The 13,968-nt window shown below is 42.9% G+C and overlaps 1 protein-coding gene across 1 annotated transcript; it reads right to left on the reverse strand.

The window, feature by feature from the left end:
* Window positions 1-9,467: 9,467 nt before the first annotated feature.
* Window positions 9,468-12,433, reverse strand: LOC143367249 (uncharacterized). Its single transcript, XM_076808874.1, has 2 exons — window positions 12,382-12,433; window positions 9,468-10,141 (listed from the first exon to the last, which is right to left on the reverse strand). The coding sequence occupies exons 1-2, from the start codon at window positions 12,431-12,433 to the stop codon at window positions 9,468-9,470; spliced, it is 726 nt and encodes a 241-aa protein (XP_076664989.1).
* Between the last annotated feature and the right edge of the window lie 1,535 nt (window positions 12,434-13,968).

Genomic DNA, 13,968 nt, shown 5'->3' on the forward strand with positions numbered 1-13,968 from the left:
TCCAAAAAAATTAATGATCATAATAAGATGTAAATTTCCTTTTACAATTTTATCTTGAGCATATCTACTTATATATAAAACTATCGATATCTATCGATAACTATCGATGGCTGGTGACCCAACAATCGAAAACTATCGATGGTGCCAACTATCGATAAATCTCCACCACTATGAATCAGACCATAGTAAACAAAATAAGATGTAAAATTAATGAAAAAAATAATAAAAAAAAGCCTGGACAACAATAGCGCAGGAATGCGTAAAAAAGTATAATACAACAGAGTACTCAGTGACTGGCTTCGCACCAGACTACCTACTAGATGGCACAGATGTAAGTATTCGACCAATTGAATTAAAATAAATAAATAATAAGGATAGCTGGGATGGAGAGAAAAAACTAGCGCTAGAAAATACAATCAAATCCCACAACTACAATAAAAAGCTATTTGATGAAAACAGAAAAGAATATATATTTAACATCGGAGATAAAGCTTATGTGGAAAACAAATTGAAGATTGGACCATTTGAAATAATTGATAAAATATGAAACTCAATTTATAAGTTAGAAACGGGGAAAAGAAAATCCGACACGTGTCTCTTTCACATAAGCAAATTAATACCAACTTCAGTAGACAAAGAAGACACAGATAAAGAGGAGTTCGAAGAGCATTCATGATTAAAGTAGAAAATATATATATATATATATATATGTAGGAAATTGTATAAAAAATGAGATTATACGCGGGTTTGTATTGGATTTATTAGTAGATATTCTGACACACAGAAAACGCAAAAGGAGTAAGTGAAGTTGAATTGAAAATAAAGGAAAATAGAGACTCTGATTGCCCGCGGCTATTGTCTCTCGGTTTCTCGCCTAACATCTGGCGAATTCGAAAACCATCTCCCGACTAACGACTGCCGTTTCGAGGCATCGCCTTTGTCGTCGCAAACGCACACGCATACACACACCTTCGCTCCAAGGAGAGGCCAGTGTCGCCGACTGTTTACATTTAATAATTGTTTTGATCGCGACCGGTAACTGCCGGTTATTTTGTTACTACACTCGGCCATCCTGATCTGACATCTGCCCTCAGATGTCTCTCACACTTCCACGGTCGCTCTCGCTTGAGTTATTGTCGCTAAAATCGTCGATCCACGGCTTCATGGAGTCCGCAGCGGTCGAGGTTTGCCGTGGCCCTTCGCATTGTCCAACCTTCTGCACCAAATAACGATCGTTCCGTAGTATTTTAATTACGCTATAAGGGCCAAGATATTTTGGCGACAACTTCAAACCAGGTCCGAGCTGCGTTCTGCGAATAGCTACTAGATCGTCTTCCTCGTATCGTCTAGCTGCCTTTCTCTTCGCGTCGTAGGTCTTCTTGTTGGCCTGCTGCACCTCCAGTATGCTTTCCTTCGCTCGTTGCCTCAATTCATCTCGATCCTCGTTGAACATATTTATCCACTCGTTCTCGATCATCTCTTGGATTTTCGGATCACTTTTTAATTTCACCTGCGTTCCGAATAACAAATTGAAGGGCGACATTCCTGTACTCCGGCTCGGCGTAGCGTTAAGGAATCGTTGGGTTATTTCCAAGTATTTGTACCATTCATGCGGCTTCGGTGCGGACAGTTTCGTCAGTAAAGGAATAAGAGTCCGATTAATCCGTTCCACCTGGCCATTGGCCCGAGGCACACCTGTAGTGATTAGGTTATGGTGTATGCCCTCTTCTTTGCAGAAATCTGCAAACTCGCGGGACGTAAAGGCTGTACCACGATCTGAAATTATTTTCCTCGGATTTCCGAATATTGTGGATTGCTTCCTCAACCATTTTAAAACTTCAGCGGTATTTGTCGTCTTGGTTGTATAAAGCCACACGAATTTCGTAAATGCATCCACCACGACGAAGATGTACCTATATTCTTTCTTCGTAGACTGAATTGGCCCTAGGTGATCGATGTGATAAGTGTCTAGCGGCCGGTCTCCTTTGTCAATAGGATTTAAAAAACCTTCCTGCTTTCCCTGTTTCCTCTCTGCGAGTATGCAGCTAACGCAGTTTCGAATGACCTTCTCAATCTTTTCTCGCATATTGCGAAACCAGTAGTCCCTTTTGACGAGCGCTTCTGTCTTACTTGTTGAGAAATGCCCCTCCTCATGTGCACGACGGGCTACCGTTGACTGCATCGATTTAGGCACAACAACTAACATATCTCCACCAATCACTTTAAACAGTACACCACCTCTTACGCAGTAGTCGTTCGTTTTACCCTGCCGCACCAGATCGACAACGTTCTGCAATTCACAATCCTTTTGCTGCGCCGCACGGAGTCGCGCGGTCACACTCTCCTCACTCTCGTTCACAGCCATACAAAATGACAACGCATTACGGCTCAGCGCATCGACATGTTGCATACTTTTACCGGGACGATGTTCGATAACATACTGAAAATCCTCCAGCTGAAGAGCCCACCTAGCCACTCGTACGCAGAGGTCTTTTTTTCGCATGGTCATAGTAAATGCCTGACAGTCCGTTACTATTTTAAAAGATATTCCCAGTAGGTAAACCCTAAACTTTTTTAACGCCTTTATTATTGCTAAGACCTCGAGCTCGTAGCTGGTATACTTCTCTTCGGCCGGGCTGGTTTTTCCGCTCGCATAATATACCGGGTGTAACGCACCGTCTTCATCATCGCGTTGCAGCAGCATTGCACCATATCCATACATACATGCATCAGTGTGCAGTTCCGTATCCGCGCCTATTCTATAAATTTTCAATACCGGTCCACTACACAGTGTCATTTTTAGATGCTCAAACGCTTGTTCCTCCTTTGCACCGAATTCAAATTTAACATCGGCTCTCAGTAAATTTGTCAACGGCCTCGCGATTATTGAATACCGGTTTACGAATTTCCTAAAGTAACCTGTCAGCCCTAGAAAACTTTGGACGCTCTTAACATTTGTCGGCTTTGGAAACCTCATGACAGCCTCTGTTTTGTGTTCCGACGGGCGCACGCTGCCATTCTCGACTATGTGCCCCAGATATTCGACTTTCGTCTGCATAAAACGGCATTTATCCCAATTAATGATTAATCCATATCTGCTCGCGGTGTTCAGCACCTTCTCAAGATTTTTTAACCCGCTCGCGTAGTTTACAGACGGTATCACGAGGTCATCCATATACGCCAGTACACACTTAGCGGCTATCAAATCTTTGAATACGCAATTCACGAACCTTTGAAAGATTGATGGAGAATTACACAGGCCAAAAGGAACTTTTAGAAATTCGTATTGTCCGTCGGGTATTATGAAAGCCGTATACTTTCTACTATCTTCGTCTACGTCTACGTGAAAAAATCCGTTTCGCAAGTCCAGTGTACTGTAGACTTTTGCATCTTGTAATAAATCTAATTGGTCTTCCACCAGAGGCAGTGGATACCGATCCTTTATGATCTTTTTATTGAGAAGTCTGTAGTCGATGCATATTCTGATTTTACCATTTTTCTTCCTGACAAGAACGATAGGACTTGCGTATTCGGATAAGGACGGCTGAATTATTCCTTCGGCTAACCATTCTTCGATCTGAGCCTTTACTTCCTCTCGCTCCGATTGCGATAACCTTCTGGCCCTCTGATACACTGGTTCGTCGTCTTTCAAAATTAGCTTCATCTTTATGCCTACGCTCTGTTCTTTTATCGGCCTATAGTTAACGACAAGATCTTCTACAGCGCTTCTGCATGCAGCGTCTGCGATATACGACACATCTATTTTATTAACCTCGCGAATATCGTCTATTTTGAAAATCTCGGCTACTTCGGGACCAGGAGAAATATCACTCTCGGGCTTAGAGATTGATAGTTTACCAGTCTTTATACTGACGTCGACCGTGTTTATGAAGCCCGTACCGAGTATTAACCCCTGCTGCATTAAGTCGGAGGAGATCACGCGTATTGTGATCGGGTATGTATTATTATCTATTGTAATATCTGCAGAGAACTCCCCTAAAGTCTTATTCGTATCGGAGCCCACGCCACGGAACAAAATTTCGTTATTTCGCAACCGCGGAGCGCCGATCTTTACATATTCATCCGCCCGCATCAAACACAAGTCGCTACCCGAATCGATAAGTGCTATCAAACCACGCCCCGCTATCTTTACCTGTTTGTAGTGTTTTCCTCGTGGAAGCTCTGTAACGCTACACATTTTCTTTTCCGCATTCGCCTTCTTCGGGCACTTTGACGCAATGTGTCCGTGTTCATGGCAGTTGAAACACTTTAAACCCTTGCCCTTTACTGGGCAATTCGCACTAATGTGATCAGGCAAACCACAATTAAAACATATTCTGCCTCCCGAATTGGCGGCACGCACTGGTTTCTTCGTTCTATCTTCGGGGCGCTTCGCCTTCGCCTTCATGTTATTCCTCAATTCTTCATAAATGACGAATCTCTTCTTCAGCTCTCCGATGCTTTTGGCCCCGTACAATATGACTTTATTGGCCTCTTCGTCTCGAATCCCATCGATTATATACTGTATCACCGAATCAGTGTCTACGTCTGCTTGGGTAGCTATGTCGAGCATCTTGTAGGTGTACTCCTGGTACGACTCGTCGTCCTGTTTTTTCCTCTGTTGCAACTCTCGATGTATTTTGTGACTACAGACCTTATCTCCGAATTCGGATCTTAAGGCACTCTTTAAACAATTCCAGCTCTTGCCACATTTTTCATAATTGACGAACAGCTTCGCCGATCCTCGCAGAAGTCTTCTAGCATACATGGCTTTTTGGATGCCGGTCCATTCGCACATCTCGGCCGTTTCCTCGAAATCGCTGATCCAACGTTTTATACTTCGCTTGTCGTCACCGCTAAACGTTGTCATCGATTCCTCAACATCTTTGAAACTAGGCACATACCTTACACGTCTGTCCGTTCTGCGAGTATTGCGTCTTAATCTGTATCTCACATCACTATCGTCATCGTCGTCATTGTCATTGCTTTCAGAACTGCCGTCTGCATGTCCGCTAGCAGCGTCGCTTCCGTCGTCTTCCACGCCTTTGTCTGCGTCATCTTCTTCTTCACGTTCGCCTTCCAACGCTAGCGCCGCTTCCAACCGACGTTGTAGCTCTTCTTTGGTTCCGGCTATCTTTAACTTTCTCCTTTTCAACTCCACTCGAAGGTCCTCCCTTGTCATTTTGGCCAGATCGGATTCATCACGTACGTTCTCCGCACTGGTACCTTCCCCTTTTTTACCGTCACTCATCTTTAAAGTCTTTAATAGTTCTTGGTCACACTGGAAAATGTCCAACCTATCCCGCGTTTGGATTATGATGGTACTTGTTTTATACAATCCCGGACGAGCCCCCACTTTTGTAGGAAATTGTATAAAAAATGAGATTATACGCGGGTTTGTATTGGATTTATTAGTAGATATTCTGACACACAGAAAACGCAAAAGGAGTAAGTGAAGTTGAATTGAAAATAAAGGAAAATAGAGACTCTGATTGCCCGCGGCTATTGTCTCTCGGTTTCTCGCCTAACGTCTGGCGAATTCGAAAACCATCTCCCGACTAACGACTGCCGTTTCGAGGCATCGCCTTTGTCGTCGCAAACGCACACGCATACACACACCTTCGCTCCAAGGAGAGGCCAGTGTCGCCGACTGTTTACATTTAATAATTGTTTTGATCGCGACCGGTAACTGCCGGTTATTTTGTTACTACATATATATATATATATATATATATATATATATATATATATTCTTTGTCTACTGAAGTTGGTATTAATTTGCTTATGTGAAAGAGACACGTGTCGGATTTTCTTTTCCCCGTTTCTAACTTATAAATTGAGTTTCATATTTTATCAATTATTTCAAATGGTCCAATCTTCAATTTGTTAATTTTCCTCCTATTTAGCTTATTTCCGTTTTCCACATAAGCTTTATCTCCGATGTTAAATATATATTCTTTTCTGTTTTTATCAAATAGCTTTTATTGTAGTTGTGGGATTTGATTGTATTTTCTAGCGCTAGTTATTTATATATATATATATATATATATATACATATAAATAAACTACAATAAAAAGCTTGTAGTTGTGGGATTTGATTGTATTTTCTAGCGCTAGTTATATATATATGTATAACTGAATAGTTCCACCCTCGGCGGGGGAAATGTAAAGAAAGTGTACTTTCAGCTTTGAATGTTGGAAGATTGACCTCCTCTTTTGCTTCTAGCACCCATCTTCTTATATCAATGTCATGTATCAATGAGCCCTGATCGATAGCAGCTTGAAATGTGTCCAACACATATTGCACGATAGATAACAGCTGTTTTCTGCGTGTACCACCATTCGCCAACTCTGCTTCCCAGCGATACAATTGTTGAACTGATTTAACTTTCTTCAATTGATGGTGCACACTGCCAAGAGGTTTTGGATCTCTTGAGCCACTTCTCGAAAACTCAACAGCTCGAATTTTATAATTTAAATCTACGTTACCACTTTCACCTGGAACACATACATCATCAAATACATTACTAGTAAATTCTTTGTCTTCCTGGATATTATCGTCTCGAACAAACTCACATTTTTGGGGTTGCGCTAGATCTTCAAATTCCAGGGTCCTAACATAGTCAGTTGTGAATGAAACGTCATTCTTACTATCAACTATTATGGTAAGGTAAGTTCGAGTAATAAGGCCCACCTAAGGTTCTATAATTTTTTAAACAAAAACTTGTACATATTTTAGTAAACTTTTTTTTATAGAAATCTATGGACATTAAACTATACACTGTAATATTTGTTACAATATATGAACACAACAAATACAGAAATTAATAGGACTTTAAAAACCTTGTAAACGGGCTTTATTTCCTGTAGTGCAGGTAATAAGGCCCACCTATTTAATATGTACAATTCGGGCAAAAGAAGACATCTTCGACCTGAGGTTTGAGCCCAACACATTCCTCATGTATCCAGGTGAGGCACATGACACACTGTCGCATATCTGTCTTGAATGCAGTTCTGCATAATTTGCAAAATAATTGTCTGCGGAGTTGCCGTCCACGTGTTCTCTGGAGGTGGATGGCATGGGCTCTTGTTCACACAATCTTGTCTTTTTTCTTCTGGTTGAAGTGACACGTGCTTGGGAGCTCTTCTCAATATCGTTCCTGCTTTGGAAGGGGTCTCTGGTTACTTCCTGAGCCTTAAAGCCCACTTAATATTTTGGTAGGCCTTATTATCTGTTTTGTCTCTTCTTGATTGCCGAGGTTATATGTTAAGCGTACACTTTACAAAATCATGAATTTTCTGGGAATGTGTTGCCAACATATGAACTTATACATACCTCTAGTTGCACAGTAATTGGATAATGAGTACTCCCAATACAAAGCCAAGAAACCGACGTAATTTTTATAATTGTAGCAACGCAAGTTGCCGGCGAAACATTTCTTGAATTTACAGCCGACAAATGTTATATTAATCGCGTGGGGGTTCTTTGAGTGACATTTCGTATGTAGTAAAAGTAATAGATGGCATTAACAAGATTGTGGATTGACCTACCAAGGATAAATTACAGGTGGGCCTTATTACCTGATGAGCCTTATTACCCGAACTTACCTTATGTATAATTTCTGATAATTCGACTTCCCTATGATTGATGGGAGACGGCGGTATTTTAGATATATCATGTAGAGCAGTTACCAGTAAATTAATTACATTTGCCGAATTTATGTGCCTCTTTTTATCGATAACTTGTACTGCTTGCAGCTGCTTAAGCTGCGAAAACTAGGTATTTATAAAGCGACAGAAAGATAAGGATACAAGGATGTCTTATGCAAGACAAGTTTGTTTCTTCAAAAACGGCATGACTAGTTAATCTTATGTATTAATAACGGGAACTTTACAAACAGTCATGCGAAAGCATCAATAATTAACCATATACTTGAAAACACTTCGTGCTAAATGTACTTCGTGCGAAACAAATATGATAATTGTATTAATATTTTTGTCAAATGATACCTTCTACAAAACAAATATGAATACCACTAAAAACAGCTCTGTTAATACCCGTGGTTAATCATTCAGATCGTTCGGGTGTTGTTATATTTTGCACGTGATGTGCCGACTATAGAGCTTCACTCGGAGGACCATCCCTCTTGTTGGATAAGGGAAAATAATTGTATACATGTCTAACTCTAGTGAACGTGTTACGTTTATATTGAAAGCTAGTTTCTATCTGCCCGCGAGACGTACACCCTTTACCGAAGAAAACTACAAAACCCAATCATTGGCTGTTAACGAAAACCGGGGTGAGAAAATCACGGTTGCTATTGGTTGCCTGAAAACAGTGGGTGAAGCAAGACAGTGGTGGGAAAACGTCGCCGGCGAAGACAACTCGAGTTTCCCCAAACGTGCATCTGACAATACTCAAGGTCAAGTCCCATCTAAAAGTCGACAAAAATTTGGGCCTAGCCCTGAGATGTAAACATCTGCAACGCAGACAACCAGGCTAGACCTCAAGTACTGCCTGCCGTAATAAATTTTACAGCCCTGTCTTTGTTACAGGGTGTCCCGGCAAAGGGTGACCAATTAACGTCGCGAAATGCCGCCCGCCTTGAACGGTCGCGTTCAACTGAGAATAATTAAATGCAAAAAAAATCTGCGTCTCAAATGGAAACAAATAAATCGCGACAAATTTTCTATCGTGTGCTAATATATAAGTATCTAACTTATAAGATCTAATTATAATGATCAAATGATACAACACAACAACGCTGTTACGTGCGTAACGAATGGCCAGATCAGGGAAAGTTTTAGTAAGTAAACCCAGATGTAGTCCCGAATGTTGGCCGTGCATTTTGGCAAATAACTAAGGCGGAGACCTCCCTTGAGCTCGACACGCTCATCTGGCGAGGGACTAGGCAGTAACCCTTGGGCACAAGAGCAGTCCTCGAAATCGTGAAGCCCAAGGGTTTTCAAGGTCTACGCTGTAATGTCTTTCCGCCGATGCCAATGTCTGGACTTCGTCAGCAATGCACTTTGGATTGTGTATATTTGGGCTTTCCCTCCATCTTGGCCATTCGAGGGTAGAGGGTGAAAACCTCTCTACCCAGCATTTAAAAAGGAAGAGTTTTTCGGCGCGGAGCGTCAGTTGATAGTTGGGTTTCAAACAAGAAAGTTCACACGTATAATCTTATCATTCGTGCTACCGAAGTCCCTATCCCAGTGGTAAATGACTTAAATGTTCTTGACACAAAAAGAGGGACACCATGTTATTAATAAATAATTTTATAACCAGAATTTAACTGTTGTAATTCGTAACAACGCCAATAATAGTAACTTAAAAGTAACCTAGATCTAATATGAATACTATAAAATAATACTATAAAAACGCTTAGTTAGTAATATCAGAACCGATATTCAAAGAAAGTTAAAAAAAAAAATTAAAATATTGCACACCGAAGATGGTAAAGTCTTTATGGGCTGGTCGTCCCCGCTTGAGGTAACACACAAATTCTGATGACTGGTCGCTTGATGGTTGCCACTGGAACTACGTTGTCGGAACCAGGGTGTAGCTCCAAGATTCTACACAGGTGCCACTTCAGAGGAGAGGTGTTGTCTTCCTGAATGACAACAAGAGTGTCAACCTGGAGAACGTCCGCGACCGATGGCTTCCATTTACTGCGCTGCTGCAGTTCATAAAAATACTCGACGTGCCATCGCGTCCAGAAATGTTGTACAACCTGCTGAATAAGCTGATATCGATTAAACTGATTCTGTCTACAAGCGAGCAGATCATGTTGCGGTGTTTTTGTCAGAGCATCGCCAATTAAAAAATGTCCCCGTGTGAGAGGAGTAAGATCATTAGGATCACAAGAAAGAGGATGAAGAGGACGGGAATTCAAACATGCTTCAATTTGCGTCAACATTGTATAAAGTTCCTCAAAAGTCATTCGTTGCTCAGCTATGATTCGCTTTAAATGATGTTTAATAGATTTTACCGCGCTCTCCCAGAGACCCCCAAAATGTGGTGAGCGTGGTGGTATGAAATGCCATTGAATCTTTTCTCGCGATAGTGTATTCTCTACTTGTTCTTCGCGTAATTTTCTGTTTAATAAATTGCTCAACTCATTTAGTTCGTTTTTCGCACCTACGAAGTTTGTCACATTATCAGAATAGATATGTTAAATACGCCCTCTCCGCGCTACGAAACGATACAAGCAATTCAAGAATGCATCGGTGGTCAGGTCCGTGGCAAGCTCAATATGAATAGCCTTTGACACAAAACACACAAAAATACAAAAATACGCCTTGTGCGTTATGCGACTCCGTCCCCTTTCCTTCGACAACACTAAACCCGCGTAATCCACTCCCCAGGTACTATAACTAAAAGGTCGAGCAGGAATCACCCGTGAAGTAGGCAGGTCACCCATAATACAGGGTGTCCCACTAAGGAGTGGACAGCGCGATATCTCTTAAAGTATTGTCGATAAAAATATAAAAAAAATAGGGAATTGCATGGTTCGAGAGGGCCCATTTATTAGCGCGAACGAATTTTGTTTTCGATTATTATTTTAAAAGATACGATGGTCAAGTTCGGTTTTTCAAATGGAACTATTTTTTTTTGAAGACCTGAGTTGATAGTGCGTTCCAAGACAAATTCAATAAGCTTTAATGTATACGCTTTATTTCCACTTGTTTTTAAGATATTGCGCTTGCAAATTTACTGATTTTCACTGCAAGAAACCCCTCTGGAATGGCAAAAACCGGGGGCGGTCTTACTGGCGCCACGGGTGGCACTGCCTGTTGAAATGGATACTTACCTGCCAAAGGTCTACGCCAGAAATGGCAGGCCCAAAGGCTGGACAATTCTTTTCCGTCAGAAATGCTACTTAGGTAGGTACATCTGCGGTGTCGAGAAGCGCATCGTTACTTTTATTTCGCACTTGCTTCTACGCTCGGATGGCCGGTTCTTTTGGGAGGGATGCAAGTTGGATTGGTTAGGTTAGGAGGAGTGAAAGTTGCTACACTAAATTTCAACCATAGGGAGCAGATTGTATCAGAACCAATCGGATTTGCATCCCTCACAAACGGCTGCTCTCTTGAAGAGGCCCTCGTCACAGCAATACCCTCCTAACGTAACCAATCCAACTTGCATCCCTCCCAAAAGAACCGGCCATCCGAGCGTAGAAGCAAGTGCGAAATAAAAGTAACGATGCGCTTCTCGACACCGCAGATGTACCTACCTAAGTAGCATTTCTGACGGAAAAGAATTGTCCAGCCTTTGGGCCTGCCATTTCTGGCGTAGACCTTTGGCAGGTAAGTATCCATTTCAACAGGCAGTGCCACCCGTGGCGCCAGTAAGACCGCCCCCGGTTTTTGCCATTCCAGAGGGGTTTCTTGCAGTGAAAATCAGTAAATTTGCAAGCGCAATATCTTAAAAACCAGTGGAAATAAAGTGTATACATTAAAGCTTATTGAATTTGTCTTGGAACGCACTATCAACTCAGGTCTTCAAAAAAAATAGTTCCATTTGAAAAACCGAACTTGACCATCGTATCTTTTAAAATAATAATCGAAAACAAAATTCGTTCGCGTTAATAAATGGGCCCTCTCGAACCATGCAATTCCCTATTTTTTTATATTTTTATCGACAATACTTTAAGAGATATCGCGCTGTCCACTCCTTAGTGGGACACCCTGTATAATTAATGCCAGTCGGCTTCACTCTAAAGCATTTAACGCATTGGTGCAAAATCCTCTTTACCGTGTTTTTTCCCGATAAAATCCAAAACTGAGTGCGCAATGACGCGAGGGTGTGCTGAAAACCTGCATGCAACAATCTCTGATGTTCATAGTTAATTATTAGAGTCGTAAACGAGTGAGTTGCAGGAACAATAACTGGATGTTTCTGATCATACCTTATAAGAGCGTTTGCAAGTCTGCCACCCACCCTAAGGACATCGGCACTATCAACAAATGGGTTTAGTGTGTTTCGGCGAAATCATCTCTCTCTCTCTCTCTCTCTCTCTCTATCCATCTTTCTTTCTCTCTCTCTTTTCACATCAGCCGAAAGAAACCTGGAACATTCTCGAACAGCTGATTGCCCTCGTATTAACTTTTGGCAATCATACATACATACTCTTCCACACAACACCTCACATACACTCACACACACACACTCTCGCTCTCGTGACCGACCCGAGTGCTCAGTTATACAGAACAGTAGTCTCTCTTATCTCGACAGTGTAGTCTCTCGCATCTTGACAACATTAGCACGAAACTGTTATGTCTCCGTTAATTGTATCACCTCATTATCAAACTCTATATCTCAATAAACCGCACTGTTCTCAACATTTTTGAGTTCTCTCTATACAGACTCGGACTTACGATTGCTCGTCAATTTATCTTGAGTAGTGTCGAGGCCAAAATTCCCGAGCATCTTGTCGCAGAAATTGTACGCACAAGTGACCGCAATTCGTTAATCAATTCCGAGGGTGGTCGCAAATTCCCGAAACTGTCGAAATACTGCACGCGTGACCCGCGTTTCGAGTACGCTACCCAGTGCGTGCCTCCGCCACGATTCTCGTCCAGATTAACGATGCCGCATTCGTTCGGCCGGACGCGCGCGGGGAGCGCATAAACACCCTCCGAAAGAACGGTACGTCGATGTACTCGCGCACTAATTGCAGGTTCGTCATAGGTTGTTGTAGTTGTTGTCGCTGACGTAGCGTTATCGTCGCATTCGTCGACGCAAGCCTGGTTGATTAGCGTTCTTTTTCCACGATCGTCGTCTCTAGTTCATGCCGGCGCCGCGCTTGTACGGTGCCCAATACATTCCTCGTCCTTCCATGGCCTGATTATGACGCAACGTCTCTTCCAGCTGTTTTCGCGCGGCCTTCGCGTCGTTGACTGCTTTGGTGATAACCGCCGTTCCACCGGCCAATGCACCGATATCCGACAGAGCAGGCAGAAGAAGCGGCAGAAAGCCACCGCATTTTGCTACCGGTAGGACGCGGTGCCGTCGCGACTGTTGTCCTCTGGACTCGCGTTTCTTTCTTGTAGTCCTTCTTCTTATACCCATGCCAAGTTTAGACTTAGCTTTCATCGTGGCCCACACTCCAATCGCTGCTGCTTTTTCACCGAAAGTCGCCTTGTTCACGAACATTCTTTCTCGAGCTTGTTCGGCTAGCGCGTGATCCGCCTCGCGTCGATTCTCCAGAACTGATCGCAGAACTGATAACCCGGAATGTATAGCCCTATCGGTAAACGGTTTATGATCCTGTTCACGAGACCCGATCCTGTCTTCGTTGACTTCTTCGACTTACACGTACCGCAACCGTACATATGAAAATGCAGATACACGGGGTTGCAAGGACACTCGCAAGTCAATGGTTCTTCGATAGTGATCGATTCAACGAATACTACGATTCTGAGTCGCTCGACAGTCGCCGTGGGTATAAATAGCTATCGTGTTACAGATTTGACGAGGAAAGACCACGCGATTCGCGAAACAGCCAAGCGCTATTGGCGTCACCACGAACAGACCGTTAGAGGATGTTACGTGGGATGAGAGGCGATCGCACCGACACGGTTCACTGCTGTCGAACAGAGTGCGAGCCGTGATCTGCGGTCCGTCCGGATGCGGGAAAACGAACGTGCTTCTCAGCATGCTGGAGAGTCCGAACGGTTTGCGCTTCGATAACGTGTACGTGTACTCGAAATTGTTGCGACAGCCAAAGTATCGGTATCTCGACCGAGCGTTGCCGCGCGTCGGTGGGCTCGGATATTTTCCCTACTCGGACACAGCCGAGATCGTCCCGCCGAGGGACGCTCGACCCGATTCGATTTTCGTGTTCGACGACGTGGCCTGCGACGAACAACAGCGATCAGCGAATACTTCTCCATGGGTGGGCACACGAGCGGGGATTGCTTTTACCTGTGCCAATCGTACGTGCGAATACCGAAACACTTGAT

This window comes from Andrena cerasifolii, chromosome 3 (genome assembly GCF_050908995.1).
Source record: "Andrena cerasifolii isolate SP2316 chromosome 3, iyAndCera1_principal, whole genome shotgun sequence".
NCBI lineage: Eukaryota > Metazoa > Arthropoda > Insecta > Hymenoptera > Andrenidae > Andrena > Andrena cerasifolii.

Excerpts from the sequence above, each read along its gene's own strand:
- LOC143367249 (XM_076808874.1), bottom strand. The coding sequence starts at position 12,433 with ATGCTCGGGAATTTTGGCCTCGACACTACTCAAGATAAATTGACGAGC. Across the intron at positions 10,142-12,381 it reads AGATAAATTGACGAGCAATC|GTGCGAAAAACGAACTAAAT; the intron begins GTAAGTCCGAGT and ends CAAACTTCGTAG.